The sequence below is a fragment of the Oculina patagonica genome, chromosome 12, assembly GCF_052425735.1.
Source record: "Oculina patagonica isolate OP01 chromosome 12, crgOcupat, whole genome shotgun sequence".
Lineage (NCBI taxonomy): Eukaryota > Metazoa > Cnidaria > Anthozoa > Scleractinia > Oculinidae > Oculina > Oculina patagonica.
Genome location: NC_135769.1, coordinates 19,452,702 through 19,474,199, shown reverse-complemented (window position 1 = coordinate 19,474,199; position 21,498 = coordinate 19,452,702). Strand labels below are relative to the sequence as shown.

Genomic DNA, 21,498 nt, shown 5'->3' with positions numbered 1-21,498 from the left:
CAAGGTCATTGTAGTATTTTGCTAAGTAAATTACTATAGGCATAGTGCTTAGTATAGGAGGCACTGGACCTTGGATTGAGTGGTCTGCGTTCAATCCTAGGCCTGGATCACTTTGTTACATTCTTCAAAGTGCCTCTCTCCACACAGGTGTATAAATAGGTAACTGCAAATCATTGCTGGGCTAACCCTGCCAAGGACTAGCATCCCATCCAGTGGGAGTAGAAATACTTCTAGTCGTTTCATGCTACCGAAACCGGGATAAGCTCCAGTCTGATAGGCCACTAAGCTCAAAGAAAGACTTGACTTTACCTTAATATGACCTGCAACCAAAAGTCATTAGTATAACTCCAGTGATAAATGGTAAAAACCTTATTCTTACTAAGTTTCGGGAAAATTCTGGAGCTAAATTAATTTTTGCAATTGCAAGAAAAATTAGAGCAAAAGTGTATAACATTTTGCAATTTAGTCAGTGCTTTATGGATTAGTGGACAATGACTAAGGAACTACTGGAAATGTAAAAAGATCTGGCTCAATGTAACTACAAGGAGCCAACAAACGAAACATTGGCGACTCTGACTAAAGAGGTTTTGGCCAATTTATAAGCTTAAGAAAACAGAAATCAGAGGAAGGGTGCTAGTCAAGAACAAGGCAGAAGATTTTTTCAAGGGAAGATGGTTGTAGTTCCAAAGACTTAAAATATTTATTGTTTTGACAAACCCTTTACAAACCCTTCGCAAACCCGGACTGCGGGGGTTTGAAACCCGGTTCGGCCCAGATTAAAATGTTGGATAAGTCGTGTTTTCCTATGGAAGGTCACATATGGTATTTATTTTCGCGTGTTAAAATTTTACACGTTTTTTTTTTTCCGTGCATATTCAATTTTCAATTATTTTGAAATTGCGAAAATTGCGAAAATTAGTACTCGCAAAAAGTAGTAAGAATAAGGCTTATGGTACAGTGTAGGCAAGTCAAAAGACTGGTTATACTTACAGAGATAATAGGGTTGACAGACATTCCAGGCCAGATAGCAGTTGATATCTTATGCTGTGGAGTTGATAATAAGTCGGAACTCATAAAACCATCTCTTTCCAAACATATCTCACACATGTGGGATGTTTGTCACATTCAACCATAGTTTATTGCGGTTTTCAGTGAAATCAGTGAACTCTAAAATTCAAAATCCAACTAACAATCCCCTCCCGCCCCCCGCGGGGGCCGGGAGTATATAAAAAAGAGGAACACAAAAAAAAATAGCCGGAAAATAAAAAAAAAACACCCCGAGGCGCGCGCTATAAAGGGAAACGGCTATTGCGTTTTTCGCTGCTGTCAATCATAATTATGCCGACAGCCAACGAACCGTGAAAAACAGAAACAAACAAAATGGATCGAAATCTACCAATCACAACTGACAGACATGACCTTCTGACCCAGTTGAAGTGAACTTCTGTTTCCCAAGAGGTCCGCTAAGATGATTGACGGCAGCAAAAAGCACAGACCGATGGTTGATGATTGAATTTCAGAGTTAACATTTCACTGAAAACCGCAATAATAAACTAGCTTTTACAAGTCTACTTTGGCTCAGTGTCAGGGCATCTGACTGGGTGTGGATGATCACGGTTTGACTTCCATTGGGAGAGCTTACAGTAGGTAGCTTACGGCTATTGGAAATTGCCTGGGACCATAGCCCTGTCGGTACAAAACGGTTAATTACTAAATTTGAGACTTCAATATAAAAATTGTTTAATTGTTACCTTTTTCTTTGTTTTAATTTTTCCTTTGAGTAAAATTTTTCCCTTCAGATCCTTAGGAGAGGGAAGGGTCTGGATGCCAAGCTCTTCACAAAGGTTATTTGTAGCAAGCATGTCACCAAGCTCTGTGATAAATATATCTGCCATGATTGCCTGCAAATTGATTTAGCATATGATTAGACAAAGTTCCACTGTTCTTCTGTCGTATTCCTTAAAGCAGTCTTTTCTTTCTTTATAAAGGGCATTGAACTAAACCATAATATCTCACTTGCCATGATTTCCTGTATTGAGATGTTTCTTACATTCCTAATAATTTTCTCACATTAAACATAGTGTATTCTTATATTAAAAATAAAGTAGTTGCATCAAAAGCTAACTACAAAGTGCTACGAAGACTGTGGCCAGTCCAATAGCTTATTGGCCAACCTGAGGTATAAACTGACTACAGCAAGTTTGTAGCTCAATTATGAGGTTACGGGCTTAACAACTTTGACATATTAAATAAAACTTTTTTACTCATTTTTTTCTTTCAACACCGAAAGAGAAGAAAAGAGAGCATTACATGATGATTGCTGTTACAGCAATGTCTGTCTGAAGGCAGCCCTGGCTGGGGGGGGGGGGCATCCTAATTTTAGTTGTAAAGGAAAGACGGATTGAATAGTTAGTAATTTATCAGATTCTTCTTTAAACAGTTAGCTTAAGTTTCTGGAACAATTGCCAATTTAAACATCTTTATTTAGTTTAATGTGGAATACTTAAGACAGAGGCTGAAAGTTATACAGTGCTATGTGAGCTGTGAACCTACTTGTTGTTGCTCGTTGCAGTGGTTTTCCAGGGACAAGATCAAAGGAAATTCTGAGGCCTCAAATGCATATTCCTGAAAGAAATCAACAGGCAATTAACTGTAATTGCATACATTAGCAAGTTCTCTTTCAAAAGAATTATTTACAAAAAAAGCTCTTTCATTGTCAGTCTACCAGTTAAAAAGCTACAAAAATGAGGGATTAATTTTTCACAACTACACAACTTCATTCATAATGTTCCAAACCTGGCATGCCAACTTTTCAAAACTAGTATTTTGAGAATACAAACTTGTATTTTGTGGACGAGGAGGAAGAGGAGAAGAAGGAGGCCGAGGAGGACTACAAAACTTTCAGTTTACACCATACTTTCAATAGTGGAGTATTCTTTTAGTTAGGTCTGCCATTTTCTACAAGAAATAAACCTTTCTTACCCTAATAACTTGCACCACATCTCTAAATCTGATTTTTGAAGTCAGTGTAAGTCCATGAGTAATGACAGGCTCATCTAGAAAATCAAGGTATTTTCACAACTTAATAAAAATAATTTATAATATACACAATGTTTGTGTTATTGAATGATTTGGCATTGAACTGTGAAGAATGAATGGAGAAGACTTGGCTTTGCCTTGTGTATGCAGGTAGCTATAGCAGGCATAGAGAAAGACAATGCAAAGTAAAATTGACCCCTGGCCTTGTATGCCACCCAGAGGTGTTCCAAGGAAGAGGAGGGGGAGCTAAAAGGCGTGGTGGTGGTGATAATGATGATGATGATGCAGAGGAGGAGAAGGAGGAGGAAGAGGGAGAGGATTTGGCTCATGCTAAATGGGAAATATTTAGCTCCATGTTTATTGCAAACAGACTAAACCTCACTACCAAGTCTATATGCCATAACTTCAAGCCAAATATTTTCTTTCCAACCTTCACAATAAGTTAACAGGTGCATAATACATAGTATTTACACATACCTGGTCCATCCCAACAGTCAAGCTCAACACAGCGACAACCCTGAAGCAAAGCTCTCACATACGCCTCAAGACTGGATTTGCCTTTCAGCTGATGTCCAGTTAGATATGTGTTGTGAGATGAGTTGATAAAATAATCAGTCAATGGATGATCCATTTCCTGTAAGAGCAAAATATTATAGAGAATACTTAGTAAATGATATACTTACAAGTAAATGATGCTCGGAAATAATAAATTGTAATGGAAGTGTAAGAAATCTGACCTGTACAAATGTATTTATTTGTCAAGCACTTTAAGTAGTCTGAACATTTTTGGTTCCTTGACATGACCAACTCTTACTCATGTACCAAGTGACTCGCATAGTCATTTCACATGTATGAGCAACTAGTTGGGTTGTTACTTCATTATACATGAAAGTTGCTTGCTAAACACAAATATTTTCAAGACTGAGCACTCTAAAAATTTACTAGTACCCATTTAAAATACCTTGGTTGAGAGACACTATGGGGGTTGTAACTACATGTTAAGGTCTTTTACGAGGAAAAGGTGATAAAAATATGTTAAGCTTGGTAGAAATAAGAGAACGAGGTAAATCTATAACATTTGATACAAGGTACTAAGTGTGACTTCCCAGAGAACTACATGAGACCACAGGAGCAATGGCTAGCCTCGAACTCTCAACTCTGATTTGAAAGTCTGAAACACTCACTAACTACACTTTCCACTACTAAAAAATACTGGAAAATACAGTCAAAGTTAAGGCTGGGAGCAATTGCTCTCTACTCATTGTACTTACACAAAAAAGAAACACACACAAAAAAAACAACAACAGGCCAGTAAATATATCTGCTCACCTGGTAAACAGTGCTGTGCTCTGGATTAACAGCAGAGTTGTCTTTACTCCGAAGATAACTACAAAATTTAAGAAATATGATGATCAAAACAGCCACAAATACTGTAAGGTGATCTAAAAAATAAATGAACCCACCAACCTACAATTATTTTGTTAAGCTGTTGCACAATTGCACATCTTTTGTAAGCAAACAGTGCCACGTATACCACATAACAAGTGGGGTGGGTGTAAAATAGAGTTAAAGAGTTATTAGAGTCATTTTGTTTGATTTTGGGCAATTTCAGGGGGAAGTGTTTTAGATATTGCCTATTGGAGGTTGAATTGGCAGAGCTCTTTTTGACTAATTTTTTACTCCATTTTGGGGGACAAGGAGAGGTAACTTAATGTAAAATCGGTGATCTCCCAGATTTTGATTTTTTAGGTTGGCATATCTCTGCAAATGTTTGATTCTGTTTCCAATTTTTTAAAAGTAACATGCTTGTGTATGTTATAAAGCCATTTATACATTGTCAAGGAATTATTTCTTGCACATAATTTACCTCAGGAAGCCATGATACGACAGAAAGGATTTGCTCAATCTGTAGGACTCTGGATTGTCTCCAGCACACTTCTGTTTGTACATCATGTGAAACTTGTCATGGATCGACATCAACCGAGCACAAGCTGGTACACTTAGTGACTCCTGAAACAGATTGAAATTTATTCCATTTCAATAAAGTGATCACACGCTTTAGTCGTGAAAGTATGGTTTGAACACAGGAGAATCAACAGTTCATGCAGTGTGAATGTCTGGGTGAGAGTAGTTCTGTAAAGAACTGTCGTTGGTGACTCTGAAAATGACTCCCGATCTGGTTGTCAAAATGTCAATCCCTAACAACCAACAGTTCTTTTCAGAACTACTTTCACCCAGACAATTTCACTATATGGACTTCATTTCAAAGTACTAAATTGCATTGTTGTTGAGATATGCTAATGAACAAGATATATGATACATGAAATACAAAAAAATATTACAAGCAATATAATCATATCCCTAAATTATTTAACTTTTAGGAAATGTTAATTTTTATTGATGTTTATTCTTAAAGCCTCTTTGCAAAAATGCATTAATTGTGTGGTTCTAGGGAAATCTAGGCCAAGGAAGGTCACTGGAAATTCAGGTGGGGAGAGAGAGTTTCAAAAAAAGAGGGATTTTTTAAGGAAAGTATGAAGCTAAACTGGAATTTCGAGAGGAAAAGGGAGTTCAAATGAAAAACCTTCTTTGGGAAGGACGTGGTTATTTTCTGGAACAAAACATTGCAAAAAGAGTTGGTGGCACTCACAGACTTGACATTAGAAAGCTAGAATGGTAAGTTTCAAGTGACTTGTAATTACCTCTTGCTCTCTGTCCAGAAATTCTGCAAACTCTGTTGGTGTCATGCCAAGATTTGGCTGTTCCTTTGCATACTTACAGAAGATTTCATACAACTATAACAAAAAACACACAACACACAAACATTATGTCATGTCAATCAGACATACAGTTGAACCTCTGCTTAACGAGACCTCCCATAGGCAGAAACCTCCCATACTAGATGGATACTTAGGCTACGTTTACACGGGACCGGTCCGGAACCGTTCCGAACCGAACCGAACCGAACCGGACCTGTTTACATGGAACCATTTGGAACCGATCCAGGTGTTTACATGGGACCGTTCTGGAACCGGTCCGGAACGGATCCATAATTGGACCTGCAAAATAGCAGGTCCAGTTTTCGATCCGTTCCGGACCATCCAAACGCCCCGTAAAAAAAAAGGCCTATCCGGTCCGAAAATCGGACCGGTCCCGTGTAAAAATAGCCTTAGTTATGGTCGCCATCACATGCAAACACAATCATGATGGTGGTTGTGTTTAACCTCCAATAAGCACGCACTTAACCTAAGTCAGGACCTCTCACAAGCATGTACCATAACCAATGCCATCATTTCTTCCTGTAATTATCATGTTGTTGAAAAATACAACCTGAAAAACCTGGATGTTCTAGCACACTAATGATCACTGAGCCCGGTGCACACACTCTTCTCCACTACTATTTCAAAGGAAGAACTCTGGAAACACAATCACCTCCTGACCAGTGATATCAGTAATTACTCACCCTTGGTTGTTCATTGAGAGAGTTGAATAGCATCAAAAAAGAGTTCCACAGGAGATTCTCGTTATGTTGAACCATGCCACACTGGGCTTCAAGAACATCCTGTAAAGCCAGCAGAACAAGTTTTGAATAAAAGACACATAGATTTAATTAAATTGCAAGATACATATGGTAATATACATATATACTGAGAGGCGGCGGAGCGTTTTGGAAAGTAGGGGGACTAAGACTGTCCCATAAATACTTGGCAGGTTTTCATATTTGGGGCAACATTTTTCCATTCAAGCAGCTTTTTGTTTTCTGAACAGTTTCTAGACCAAAGATTTCCGAAGATATCCTCCGCCATACTTACGTTTCTGATCATTTTTGAACTTTTCCGAAGATAAACGAAGTTTCCTGAAGACTTCCAAGGAAGTTTCGAAAATGCTTGCACTCACACATGAGACGAAATATTTCGACAAACCAATTTTACGCTTTCGGAACCAAGGCGTGGGGGGGGGGGGGGGGGTTCAGCCTCCCCCCCCCCCCCCCCTCCGCCGCCTATGATACTGGTAGTTTTGATTAAGTAAAAATTAATTAAATAAAAATGTACATTTTTAAATAGTTGTTGGATTTAACAATAATCAGCTAGTAAAAGCAAGTCAAGGTTACCTTTGCTTGAACATGAAGAGTAAAATAAAATATTTAGGTCAGTATACTTGATGTATCAGCTTTTTATTCAAAGTAATTAATTTATTATTAATACCTCTTAGCTGATAATAATAAAGTAGTTAATGTTAATAGTTTCTACCTTGACATAATTTCTCAGGAGTTTTCTCTTTGCTCCACTGCAACAGCGATGAGCAAACGACAATGCCTGGTCTACTGATATCCCTTTACTATGCCGTGATGACATCACTGACCAGTGTCTTTTTAGCCATCTTCAAAAGATGAATTAAGGAAACAATCCATAAAAAGGCAATGTTCCAGCTAGAGAATTACTATTACTAACAGTAATTGTGATACAGTCGAAGCTCTCATAAGCGGACACCCTCAGAATGTTAAAAAAGTGTCCGTAACTGGAGCTGGCCGCTCACGAGAATGGTTCTTGTAAGCAACCGCTCGAGGTGTAGGGGATAGATGGCCGCTTACGGAAGCTTGCCCAGCTAACAATATCTGGATGGACATGGTTGACGACAAAACAATCACTGAAATATGGTTCAGTAACTGTAATTACTGTAAAATCATTGTGTCGAATGGGGATGTGAAATTAATTGAAAAAACAAGATACAGAGGTTGTTACCGGGTAATAGGATTTTCTTTGGTGTGTCCGCTAACGGGAGCTTAAAATCAAAGAAAAAGTGTAAGTCGTAATCTCTGTAAGTGTCCACGGCCGCTTAAGGGAATGTCCGCTTACAAGAATGTAAAATAAGAGTTTGTATGGGAGTTAAATGGGGTTTCAAACAATCCGGCCGTAAGTAGAGCTGTCCGCTTACAAGAGTGTCCGTTAAGAGAGCTTCAACTGTATTGCAATGAAAAGTGCAAAATTTTCCAGTACTTCCAGTTCTTCTAATGGTGGACTATATGAGGCTCCACCTGAAAGGAGTACCTTTTTCAGGCTGTGGGTATACAAAAGGGAAGAGATTTCACTAGTTGAAGGGTAGGAACAACTGTCACTTAATAGATATTTAAAAGATGCAATAACCGGCTTCTTGTGCAAGCGCCTGCTGTATCCCTTTTCATCTAATAAGCGAGAGCACAGTAGAAAAGTAACAAACAAAATCTGAAGGATACAATACAACTGGATCTACACCATCAAATTTATGTCGGTTCACTCTTTGATCTCTGCTGTAAATAACTTCCCTCATCTGAAAGCAAACAGTGTCAAAGATGACACATTGCATTGTTTATAATAAATTAAATTATTAATAAGGGCCTTACTGACAAGTGTTCATTATGGGACTTGTTTAATCAACTAACAGATCAATGATGTGCCGGGGGCGGGGCATTCTGTTTATTTTTGGGTTGGGGTGCAACCCCAAGCACATACCTATAGAGCTCATACATACCTATAGAGCTCATATATGGAAGTGCCCACCCCCCTCCCCCCCAGGGGATGACATGAAATCATGAAAAGGAACTAGTATACTTTAAAGGCAAGCAAAGTAAGACCTTAATCTTACACTTACTGGGGGTAACAAGCCTTGTTTTGACGTTGTTGGCAAGACAAGTTAATAAATTCATTTTAGCTCTCTCTCTATCAATCCTCTTTCCACAAAAATATTTTTAAATAACTTCCTATTAAGTTGTCCCCTTTTCACGCTGCCTTATATACACCTTTTCTTTTAATTATAACACTATGCACTCACAGCACTACTCCACTTTTCAAATGCTTTTGGTGAATCACAGATAAGATCCAAGGAACACAGTTGACTCCATTCTCCTGCATGAAGGCAAACAATAAAAACAAAATTCACACAGAATTCTTGCTGATTGTTTGTTTAGACAGAGCAACGGACAGTTTGTAACTGATTTTCATGAACATATAAGTTAGATCCAGTAAAAGAGTATGTGAGAAAGTCATTCAAGTTCAAGGTTGTTGGAAAAACTTAGCACCCATACTGTATTCTGAGCTTGTTATTCATCATGATATTTTGTATTATTGATCTGCAGCCTGGGTAGATCCTGAAAATTCAGCAGGCAGGGGGCGAAAAAAGTTTGGCGAGAGCGCAACCTCGCCCACACCCACTACACAATTTGATTGCACAATACCACTCAAAAGACAGTTGGTGAAAATTTTTCTTCTAAAAGAAGTCCAAGAAAAAAAGGGGGGCTATTCCCCCCCCCCCCACCCATGGTCTGCAGATTGTCAATTGACAGGAGGTGAACAATTCAAACTAAGGCAAATCTGCTGAATAAGTGATACATGTATAACGCCTTGAGTGGCCAAAGTGCAACCACATATTCTCAAATTCTAGCTCTTCAGTGTTATATAACCCAGATATGTCCAGGATTGAACGCTAATGAGATGCACGCTCCTCATGACAGACATCACAAAGTGTCCTTATTAATAAAAGTTCACCAAAACACACCACACAATTTTGTCAAATATGAAGTTATAAATATGGAAATGTCAAATAACACAGTCAAACATGAAATACCCAGTAAACAATACTTGCGTTCAATCCTGGACACAAGTTTCAGGGCACTTTTGGGCTTATGTATATACCTTGTTGTTTCTCAAACATCAGGGAGAATGACTGGCTTTCAACCTCAGTGTAAGGGAACTTGACAAAGTTCTTAGTCTGCTGGCCACAACGCACTTCAACTACCCTATCTAAACACACTAAGCAGATAAAGAAAAAAACATTGTGTGCATTATTCACGAGGACAAGGACATGCAATTTAAAACAAACTTTGAGCATGAACTGTTGAAGCCAAGTGAATTAAACAAAAAAAACCAAAATAATTTTGCAAAAATTTAAAAGATTAATGATCATGTAAATTCAATTACAAGAACACAAATGTTAATCTCAGCATTGTTTTGCCATGTTTTGCTGAAGTCTAAGTCAAACACGAAAACATGCGTTATGAAAGTGCCACAAATGCAAAATGACTTATTAAAGCATACTTACAAGTGTTGGTAAATGTAAAGCTATGAGCTCGTCCTCTCTTCTTCCACATAATGTGCTGCAAGTTAAAAAAAAATAACCAAATTGATAAACTCCATAACAAAATGTCCCAAGTGATTTTACCAGTTCATATTCCATACCACTAACTCTTTTGTTACTACAGCCTTAAGCGCCTACTGGCGGTACCAGACATGTTGATGATGATAAACTCTTTTGTTACTGGTGTCCGGTTGCCTCGCCACCAGGAAGACTCTTGACCAACGATCTCGCCACCAAGCGAAGACGCCTCGCCACCAACAACAAATTAGACAATAAAGCAATGCAACTTAGTCAAGTATCAATCGAGGAGAATTAGCTGTTCTAATAACCATTCTTTCAGTAGACTCAAAAGTAAAGTAGTGAAGGAGAATTGGCTGTTTTAGCGGTATAGTTTTAAAACTCGTCAATGATAATCTGCCATTCTAATGACCTCAAAACAATTCAAGTTTTCATCGACTCATGTGAAGAATTTGAAGTGAAGTGGCTGTTCTAGGACTAGCGATCACAAATTCAATCCACCCATAAGTGAAGTAGTCGAGGAAAATTGGTTTTTCTAGCTAGAATGATTCAAATTCGACTCTTGTTAGTTTGTACGCGCTTTAAAGTTTATGCAACTTTGTTTATTTCCTAGTCTTCGCTCGATGGCGAGGTGTCTTTGCTTGGTGGTGAGATAGTTGGTGTCGAGTCTCCCTGGTGGCAAGGTCTCCACAATTCTTGTTACAAACCAAGTTGTCGTTATCAAGTTTGAAGACTCTCTCATGAGGAATTGACCTCCCTCCGCGTGCATACTTTATCATTGGAAACTCATGATGAAGTTCACTGGAAGCTGATCAGTTAAAATAAAAACAGAGAAAAATAAGTTAGAGGCTACAAAACATTCAACAAAGTTACTGATTGAAGAAAAAGTAAAGAAATGGCACTTAAGAATTTAGAAAATTGTCAAAATTGCTTCCAACATGGAATTTTTTTCTTAAGTCTCAAACCTGGAATTTTCTGCACCTTAAAGAAAAACTTTAAAGTAGCTTCATAAGTGTAGAAAATAAAACACCAAATTGCTGTAAAAATTCAGGTCACCAACATCATCCAACTTGATCCTTGCACCAAAATCATTTGTGCAAAATTTAAACCTTCATTCAGGCCAAATCTAGTCAAATCTATTGCGGGCTGGCTCAACTCACATCATACTGGGCTGGAAATCATCTCGGAAAAACAAGCCAGCCCAGCTAACAGGGCCAGCCCAACTCATTTAATCGGGCCCTTATTGTCAAATTGGGAGGCGCGGTGGCCTAATGGTTAGTGCGCCGGACTCCGGATCGAGCGTTCCGAGTTCGAGCCCCGGCCGGGGTCACTGTGTTGTGTTCTTGGGCAAGACACTTTACTCTCATAGTGCTTCTCTCCACCCAGGTGTATAAATGGGTACCGGCGACATAATGCTGGGGGGAACCCTGCAATGGACTAGCATCCCATTCAGGGGGGAGTAGAAATATTCCTAGCCGCTTAATGCTATGGAAACCAGGATAAGCTCCGGCAGTGCAGGCCGCTTGGCTCGTGGCTTCTCCTTTCTTTTATTGTCAATAAAGTTGCAAGGAGTTGTTCTTGTAAGTAATGTTCTTTCCTTGAGAACGACAAGATCTAGCTGGGTAGCATCTTAATTAACGATGCCATTAACAACATAGAAACATGCAATACCTGAGAACAATACTCCATCTCCAACAGGACAAAACAAAGATGGGTACAGCATCTGTGAAAAAATTAATATTAATATAAAATAACAAAAGGAAAAGGTCAGAAGGAAAGAGAACAGTATTGTGATATAATTTCCCCTCTCCAAAAAAATCCCCAAATCGTAGATGCAAAAAAAAACATAGTTAGTGTCCCTCACCCCTCCCTCCCCCCTTTCCAACCCATGGGTTACGCTCCCGGGAGGGGGTACTCCTTGGAATTTTTGGTGGGGGTGTGCCGCCCACATCTCCAAATCCAGACCCAATTTCAGACCAAAAAATGCCATTTTCCACACCCGTTTTCAGACCTGGCCTCAAAAATCCATACCCGTTTTCAGACCATAGCATATGCATCAGCATATTTTTATAAAAAAATTGAACTTCCAGCTAGCAGACAGGGTACTTACAGTATTTAATATTAGAGAGGGGGCCTTAAATGACAGGGACAGAATTTTTCTCTCTGTCCCAATGCTTATTAATGTACCTTCATCTTGGGAATGGCACTCAAGCAACTCTGCAAGCTATCTACTTCATCTTTCTTTTGCAAAGTGGGAGAGCTAGCATCAGAATCTAAACACCACTGCTGAATTCCTACAGAACAATCAGAACACCACATGGGTTCATTATAAGCATGGTCATTTGAGCTTTTGGATTTTCAAAGTACCGGTACTAGTCTAGAGTGGCTGCTGATTTCAGACTAACAGATCCTTGCCCATGTGAGATGATCCTTGTTGATGTGGTGTTAATCAGCAATGTCATGAGCATGGGACAATAACAGAAAACAGAGTCCCTGGTAGAGTTTGAACCTATGACCTTCTATACATCAGTCAGACACACTAACCACTGAGCTTCTTTGGGAGAGCTTCTTCTTTTCATTATTTTTTTACTGAGGTTCTATAGGGATAAAAGACTAGTAAAAATGAACTAGCTGCCAAGAGTTCTAAGAAGCTCAGTGGTTAGCACAATCAACCAGTATCAAGAAGCTTGTATGGTAATAATTAGATTCAAACCTTGATGATATAGGTTCTTATATAACGCATTTACAAAGCTCAATGCACTTCACAATTAGAATTATGGGATGAGACCAGACATCAGCACAGTGCTCGAAATTAGAAAAAAAAATCCAGGTTATGGTTATGGCAAATGCCGGACAACCTAACCCCTGAGTTTGGTTGCCCTGCTGAGGGCCTGGTTGTCCGTATTAAGTGTTGTATTTTTTTTGGTTAAAATTTTTGTTCGTAGGCCATGAAACGATACATTTATTTTACAATTCAAAACGGTGTGAAACAGCTCACCCTAAGAAATGAACACAACACTTTCACTTACTTTTAACGTTAATGAAAATACTTCTTTGTACTTTCAGAAGCGGTATAGTAATTTTAAAACTCCCTTCACACGCAAAACACACCAAACTCAAAACAGCTAAATACAAGTAGATTTGTTGCTGGAAAAGTAGCAACAAATGGGGATGCCGTAAGATTTTTTATGCTTAATGATAAACCGTAGACTACATTGGTCGGAAGAGTTCCGTTATAGTATTTTTTATGATAAGGGCAACAGTGGAAGACGTTAGCTGCCAAAGTGTTCCCGTCACTGATATAGTTCAGGATAAGATATTTAAAAAACATGAACGTCATCTCAATTAATTAACTCAAGGTGCCGTTACAACACACTAAATTGGAGTACTAAGGTGTAGAACCTGATAAGCCTCTCTTTATTGTCCCTCGCGAAAAGTGCTGTTTCATTCTTGGCACTCCTCGCTAGGAGCGAAAAAAATAAGATCGAAAAAGACTTAAACTCGGGAAATTTTTGGAATTGGTAGTCAACTATATTTATATCAACTATATTTATATATGGCGACCGGTGAGCGAGTGGCAACCTCCTCCAATGGAAAAGGAATTTTTTCTCAGGAAGCATTTTGTATGTTTGTAATATTGGATATTATTATTCAAACTTTCGGCAGAAATTTTTTCCTTTGATGTTTCCGAGAATCATTCTAAAACAAAGAACTGTGCATTATAAAAAAATACTTTTAAAATAAGGCCCGAGAGAAACGTCGCTTGCTGTTTTTGGTTGGTTTCCTCAGAAACGAAACGTTATTGTTTTGGATTCGATGTGAACTATTTACACAGCATGTCTACTATCCAAACAGAAGAACGCTCGTTACGTACCACAATGTCAACACCTTGTGCTGAAGGCGAACAAACTCTTTTTTCATGTTCTTCAAATATCGAAAGGATAATACTCAGCAACCCCAAAAAATATTTAAATTTTTTAGCTACTACAATGCTTTTAAAGTTCGAATAAAGCGATGTATTGGCGAAAAATATAAAGCGAGCTCTTTGCGTGTTTACTAGTACTTGATTGTTGATTAAATTTTAAAGACATACGTAAGACAAAAAGTGGCGAAAAAGTCTTAATTCACGATTTTTTACTAAGTTTAAAGTAAAAAACTTTTTTGTTGATAAAGCTTTGATAAATTTGACAATGCAGTACTGTATTGATTAAAAATTATTGGGAAAAGTAGCGCATGTAACTGATTTAGCTGATTTAATTAGCAACGCACTGAAAGTGTAGACATTTGACGGAACGGCAAGGAATTTTAGCTTTCACGAAGGAAAATACCAAAATAATTCGCTTTTGCTTATCATATTGGCATAGTCAACGTATTTCCGCAAGTCGCTCTAACGATATGAGGAATGAGAGTCCAACTGTAACTGAATAATTTAGATGTTAGCTAGTTCAGGCGGTTTATTCCCGGATTTATTTAAAGCAACTTAAGCGCTTTTGTTTACACGCAGCTGAACACGAAAATAGAAACAATCGATCAATCACCTTGCAATACCAGTTATCCTCGAGCTCATGCATTTGACTAATTTCCTTGTCTTCCGCATCAAAACCTGTTTTCCTCATTCCTCACAATCCACCGTACGGAAAAAGATGGCGCCACGCGCGGAACTCTGGGTAAATGTACCAAATCAGGTCAAGGTTATGTCAACAAGCATGGCGGCGGGTCAAGAAGGTCGGCGCGTAGCGCCAGATGAAAACGCAATTTACGGGGCTAAATCGGCGAAAGACATTGACCTTTTAACTAAGGCTGAAGCAATAAGGCCTTTGAAGTGTAGGGCTTGTCGAAATTTGAGCGGCCTGACCTTGAAAGAGCTAAAAGCAGGTAAGTTTTCAGATCGCTTTGGGGCTTCGGTTCACTGTTGTAAATTCGATCACTAATTAGGCATTAGGTACACTTGAATTTAACAAGGTTTTACTTATTTGTGACCATAAATAATTTAGGAATATATCAAATATGGCTGGGACAAGAAGTTGCTGGTGGATTCAGATGGAAGAATTTCCGAAGAGAGAAGAAAACAGGTCCAAAGACAGCTCGATAAGGCCGCAAAATTTTACCAGCGCGATGGTGAGGGAATCCCCCGCCTGGATGACTTCATTACAAGACATTCCTATCTTTACGTATGCAGTTGTTAAAGATTTCTTCAGGCAGACCACGACAAAAGGCATATCACTGAAGAGTATACATTGTCAAAGACCAAAAAGTTTGAGATGTCGGGAAAAACCGATTAAACTGAACTTTCCGATTAGTACTCAGAGTAGCAGAGAGTAGTTAGCTTTGAACGCTCTTCCCCATGTGTTAAGCTATAGAAGACCGATTGTGGCTTTTAAACTAGGCTCATGTTATATATATCCTTCACACAGTTATGATTTGTATGTCGATTTGATGCTTCAAACTTTTATTTTAACTTTAGATCGCTCTGAAAAAATTGCTAGCCCTGCAAATTTGCCTGTTAGTAAGGTAATAAATTAATAAAATATATATCCACAAAATATTTTGATAAAAATTTCACCCTCCCACAATATTGGATGTCAATATTTCAGTCATTATCTTTTTGAATTAATTATATAGCTGTCAGTAAATCCTATATTGTAGAAGTATTCCTATTCTGGGATTCCATTTGGGATAAATTTGGATAGTTTCAATTAGGATTTTTTGGTAAATTCAATTTCATTTAGTTTGTCTCGGCCATCAAATCGAAAAAACAAAATTGATGGATATTAGAATTACACAAATACGTCAGCGCTGTAAACTGGTCGCATTGTGAGTCGAAATGGCGGAATTTTATGGAGCAAGTTTGCTACGTTTTTCTATTCCTTTTGAGCTTTTCAGCAATAGAAACAACAAAGAGAAATTTTCTACGTTGTCAGAAGAGGAGCTAGCTACACTAAGAAGCAAAAACCAAGAGCAAAACACCTCCAATAGTACAAAACTTGGGTGACCGTAAGTGCAGCGAAGCGAAGCAAGAAATCTGTCAGATGTTCATCGCCATGAGGCATGAGCTAGATGCAATTCTTTGTCGTTTTTTGCTGATTCGAAAAGAAAAGCGGCGATGAAGTACGAACGATATAGTGGAAAGGAGTATGTCACATTAAGAAGTTGTTAAGCTCTTCGGACACTTTGTTTACGACTTTCATTGATTGATGCAGTGTTTCAGAGTGTTTTCACTCACTTTGTAGCAAGCTTCGCAAACTCAGGTGAATAAAATTGCACTGTTTTGTTTAAGTTTTATTTGTGAAGAAATGCTCTGAGTGAATGCATGGCTGGTTAGCTACTATTGTTGAAGTTTTCTGGACAATTACTGGATTGACTGACGTAGCAATTTAACCTTTGCTACGGCCTCGTCCATTGGCTGCCCTCGGAATTTTTTTCATCAAATTATTTCCAATTGGACAGATGTAGTCCAATTACGTATAAAATTTTACAAGGCAAAACGTTGTGTGGATATCAGGGTAAATGATCTAAGTCTGAATGATATTAATTAAGCCCCAACAGTTACAGGTCAAGACCTACATGAAACAGAGAGCCAGCACAAAAAGAATGTGACTGTTATTGCCAAAAAAGTTATGTTTCTGTTTTTGATTCAATGCCAGTGTGTTTAAATAAAGAAAATGTAACTAAAGTAGGCCAACCCGTTGCTCAAAGAAGTTCTGAATGGTTCCGGTAAGAGATATTAAAAGATGAGATCACCAAATACACCTGCTTTAAGGGAAGAAGGAGTTTCAAGAATTTCAAGAATTTGGAACTTCATCAGAAATAAAAAAAAGCAGAACCTTAAAAAAATTCAAGAACAATGACAGGTGCATTATTTTTGAAGTTGAAGCTACAAAGTGCTTTGCAAGTGAGAAACCTGCTGTAAATAATAAAGATGGTGGACTTAATTTTCTGGAAAGTGAACAAACCTTTGGAGCTTCTACAGATTAAACATTTCTGGGAGTAACAAGCAAGATGCTTGTCAGGTAAGTTCCCCTCTCTGAACTGCGTCTGCTAACTTTAGTAACAAGGTAAAAGTTACGTAACTAAATACTTGTGTTACCTTGCATATACAGTTTTAGAGGAAAGTGCACAATCCAGTGTTTTTATTCTCCAATCCTATGTTTTACATGTTACAGAGAGTAAGAAGTCAAGGTGATATGACTTTTTAATCAGAAAGAACAGTAGTTTCATTAATTTGTTTAAGCTATGCTGTAATGCAGAAAAATAGAGAATATACCTGTATATTAAATACAAATTTTAAATAATTTTTTAAAAAGTTAATTGTTTAGAAATAAAATGTGATAAATATTTATAAAAGTTAATTCCAATGCTTCACCTCTTAAATATGCTTCAAAAAACTAGTACATGTAAATATATATATTTTTTTATTTGCAGTGTTTTATAACTCTGGATTATTTCAAATCAATTGTGTTAATTATCCGGTAAATTAATTATTTTAATTGTGAACAGTTTTACTGAAAAAAATTTCCAGCATAACTAACTCTGATACATATTACTATTGTATGTACATGTACACCACCAAAAGAAGGTGCATTAACTTATTGCCAAGGCTGCCTGAAAAAAAACATGCTCAATGTGGGGTTGATGTGTGCCAGCTAAGCTGTAATAATATTATTCAGATTGTTATCACTTTATCATAACATGTATGTTCCCTTATACACCCTGTTATCCACAAATGTGTTGCTTTTCAAAATTTATTTGAGAAGAAACTAACTGAAATATTAACATCAATATTGTTGGGGGGGGGCGGTGGGGGGGGGGGTGACATTATTTATCAAAATATTTCGCATGCATATTTAATAAACATCAGTTCTTATGTCTGAAGCTATATTTGTGCTAGAAAAGTGACATGGTCAATAACCAAAGCTCAAAACATTTTGTGCTGATTTACAGATTAATTATTGTCATGTGCGTGAAAGAACTGATTGAAATTTACTACCTTGCTAACAGGCAACTTGTGCAGGGCTAGCAATTTTTTCAGAGCGATCTCAAGTTAAAATAAAAGTTTGAAGCATCAAATCGACATTCAAATCATAACTGTTTGAAGGATATAAAAATTATATAGCATGAGCCTAGTTTAAAAGCCGCAACTGGTGGTCTTCTATAGCTTAACACATGGGGAAGAGCGTTCGAAGCTAAGTACTCTGAGTACCTGACTAATCGGAAAGTTCAGTTTAATCGGTTTTTCCCGACATCTCAAACTGTTTGGTCTTTGACAATGTATACTCTCTGTGATATGCCTTTTGTCGTCGGTCTGCCTGAAGAAATCTTTAACAATTGCATACGTAAAGATAGGAATGTCTTGTAATGAAGTCATCCAGGCGGGGGATTCCCTCACCATCGCGCTGGTAAAATTTTGCGTAACCTTATCGAGCTGTCTTTGGACCTGTTTTCTTCTCTCTTCGGAAATTTTCCCATCTGAATCCACAAGCAACTTCTTGTCCCAGCCATATTTGATGTATTCCTAAATTATTTATGGTCACAAAGAAGTAAAACCTTGTTAAATTCAAGTGTACCTAATGCCTAATTAGTGATCGAATTTACAACAGTGAACCGAAGCCGCAAAGCGATCTGAAAACTTACTTGCTTTTTAGCTCTTTCAAGGTCAGGCCACTCAAATTTCGACAAGCCCTACACTTCAAAGGCCTTATTGCTTCAGCCTTAGTTAAAAGGTCAATGTCTTTCGCCGATTTAGCCCCGTAAATTGCGTTTTCATCTGGCGCTACGCGCTGACCTTCTTTGACCCGCGGCCATGCTTGTTGACATAACCTTGACCTGATTTGGTACATTTACCCAGAGTTCCGCGCGTGGCGCCATCTTTTTCCGTACGGTGGATTTAACCCAACCTTGCCAAAACCGGTTTGCCCAACACCCAAGGGACCAATATTTGATGCTGTTATTGGTTATTTCAGTTGTTAATCCAATTATCCTCACTCCCAAGGGAAATACACAAGCACCCTGAAAACAACTAGGGGCCTCTTCACATGAGCCCGGTTTACGGGCTGTCTCAGTTACCAGGACGGATTTTGACGTCTGTTCATATGGAAAATTTTAGCCCGGTTGACGGGGATAAAATTCAAGAAACAAAGCCAAAATGGCGACACATAAAGTTGCATCTTTCGCGACTATCGTAGCTTTATTGACCCTTGTTAAACTTTATTAATATAGCTAATTCGCATATTTCTGAACTGGAAATAGATACAAGGCAAAATTAAGCCATTTTGACCACCCAGTTACGAAAGGGAAGCTATTTTCTCAAAAAAAGTTGCGTCCCGGCGACCGGGCTGGAGTGTTCATATGGGAAAATATTCTTCCTGGTTGCCGAGATCTCGGTTGCAGAAACCGAGATATCGGTAACCGGGCTGGCCCACCTTCTCATATGAACACATCCAAAATTTTACAAAGAAAATAGGAGTGAGCCGAGATCTTGGTAACTGGGCCAGCCCGGTCAACCGGGATCATGTGAAGAGGCCCTAGGATGCCCTTAGGCATCCCAATAAATTATTCCCAGACAACAGCCAGACAAGATATGTCTCAGATTACACGTGGGTCACAAATCTGTTCGCTTAAAACAAACGAAAATTCTGAACTATAGATTGAAATATGAAAGAAACTTGAATTAAACTTTGCTCAGAATTGAATTTCACTCAAGATGAAGGCAAGAAATGCATTCAAAAGCGGCAAGATATTGTGAATTTTGAAGTCATGCAAATCTGCATGCGTTATTAATTAGTCTCTTAACACGCGTGCACCAAAATATTTCTACGAGTTCTGTACATGTTTAGAAGACAACACGGCAAGCTTATCCCGGCTTATTGAACTTGACAAACTTCCAATTAACTGTTTCAACCTTTGATTTCCTTTTTCTAAGAATTGTGGTGGATTCCATTTATTAGAAGAGAGCTAATTTCGTGTTTTAAATTTATTACTTCTTTGGTTTATTCTGTTGGGTGATCACGGTAATGTAATGTCTTGGGTTGTCCGGCGGTTTTTTCTCGGGCAACCAGGCCTTAAATTTTCTAAAAAACAAGTTGCCCGAACGCACTTTGAGTCGTCTCGGACGACCGGACAACAGGGGCGGATCCAGGGGGGGTGGATTGGGTGGCTAGCCACCCCCCTTGATCCACCAGAAAAATGAAAACAAACTTTTAAAATATAAAAATAATAAGGACAATTTCCATCCACCTTTCATAGTCAGGCGACCGTTCAAAGTTAAGGACGGCCATTTTTCCAAAATAGGAGATTTTCGACAGCCTGTTTTACGAACTTCTGGCTTAATGAAGCAAAACATGTGTGTATAATTTTAAAAATTTAGATTCCTTTCAGTTTTCAAGAGTTGTTTTAGCCTTGCTGGAATGATTTTCTTCTCCATTTACATCTTTTTTAGCGAGTTTTCTTACCGTTTTTTGCATCAAAGCGATTTCACAAGCAAGCAAAGTCGCCAAAGTTGTCCCCAGGCCACTTTGCCAAGGGCTGAAAATTTCCACGCATGTGGGTGAGCAAAAAAAACCCGCATATCTGTTCTTTCCTGTAAGTTCGTGCCCTGTCAACTTTAAATTTCAATCACTGTTCATTTCATAACTGAGAACCAGTCTTTATCTCCGAAATATAACCCAAGGTAAGTTGAGGAAAGATTATTTTGCTTAATTATTCAGGAAAAACAGTGGTTTAATAACTTAATTGACAGCTGTATAAAGCTGTTAACGTTCAGAATCGCGGAAATCACGTCTAAGAGGCTTCAACTTTTCAAAATTTTCTGAGGGGGCATGCCCCCAGACCCCCCTAGGGAGATGGAGCCTACGGCTACATGAAATATGGGCCTCAGACCCAAAATAATTTGCACTTCTTCTTTCAAAAAAATTGCCTAAAAGCCTGAAACCCCCTCCCCCCCCCCCTTAAAAAAACTGGGACTTGAACAATATAGTAAACAAAAATATTCGTAAACAGCCACCCCCCTTTGAAAAATCCTGGATCCGCCCCTGGACAACCGCTAATTTTGAGCACTGTCAGCATATAAGGGGCTCCGGATTTTCACCCCCCCCCCCCTCCCCCTGGATACCTCTATGACATAGCTGACATGCATTTAATCATTATTACATTACCCATCACAACCCTCCAAGTTAAGACCATTTAGTTGCCATGGCAACTAAAATTTTGGAGCTGGCCACTTAATTGGAACGAAAGTGGCCAGCCTGGCGACTAAAATTGAGAAGAAGAATTGAAAGTGTGAGCTTAACTTAGTGACTAAAACTTTTCACTAGGGACCAAACTGAGCAGTTGGTG

At 38.4% G+C, this 21,498-nt stretch overlaps 1 protein-coding gene across 1 annotated transcript in view; it reads right to left on the bottom strand.

Moving 5' to 3' along the window:
• LOC144631517 (1-phosphatidylinositol 4,5-bisphosphate phosphodiesterase zeta-1-like) overlaps positions 1-21,498 on the bottom strand; it is a 38,446-nt gene that overhangs the window by 14,167 nt on the left and 2,781 nt on the right. The window contains exons 3-19 of the mRNA XM_078489960.1: positions 12,355-12,461; positions 11,839-11,890; positions 10,875-10,975; positions 10,114-10,168; positions 9,708-9,824; positions 8,848-8,921; positions 8,273-8,346; positions 7,290-7,419; positions 6,503-6,601; positions 5,742-5,834; positions 4,907-5,049; positions 4,369-4,426; positions 3,517-3,673; positions 2,983-3,056; positions 2,554-2,625; positions 1,752-1,901; positions 991-1,044 (exon numbers count right to left, since the gene is read on the bottom strand). Of these exons, the coding sequence (XP_078346086.1) occupies positions 991-1,044; positions 1,752-1,901; positions 2,554-2,625; positions 2,983-3,056; positions 3,517-3,673; positions 4,369-4,426; positions 4,907-5,049; positions 5,742-5,834; positions 6,503-6,601; positions 7,290-7,419; positions 8,273-8,346; positions 8,848-8,921; positions 9,708-9,824; positions 10,114-10,168; positions 10,875-10,975; positions 11,839-11,890; positions 12,355-12,461 (1,610 nt within the window). The remainder of the gene's footprint in view (positions 1-990; positions 1,045-1,751; positions 1,902-2,553; positions 2,626-2,982; positions 3,057-3,516; positions 3,674-4,368; positions 4,427-4,906; positions 5,050-5,741; positions 5,835-6,502; positions 6,602-7,289; positions 7,420-8,272; positions 8,347-8,847; positions 8,922-9,707; positions 9,825-10,113; positions 10,169-10,874; positions 10,976-11,838; positions 11,891-12,354; positions 12,462-21,498) is intronic.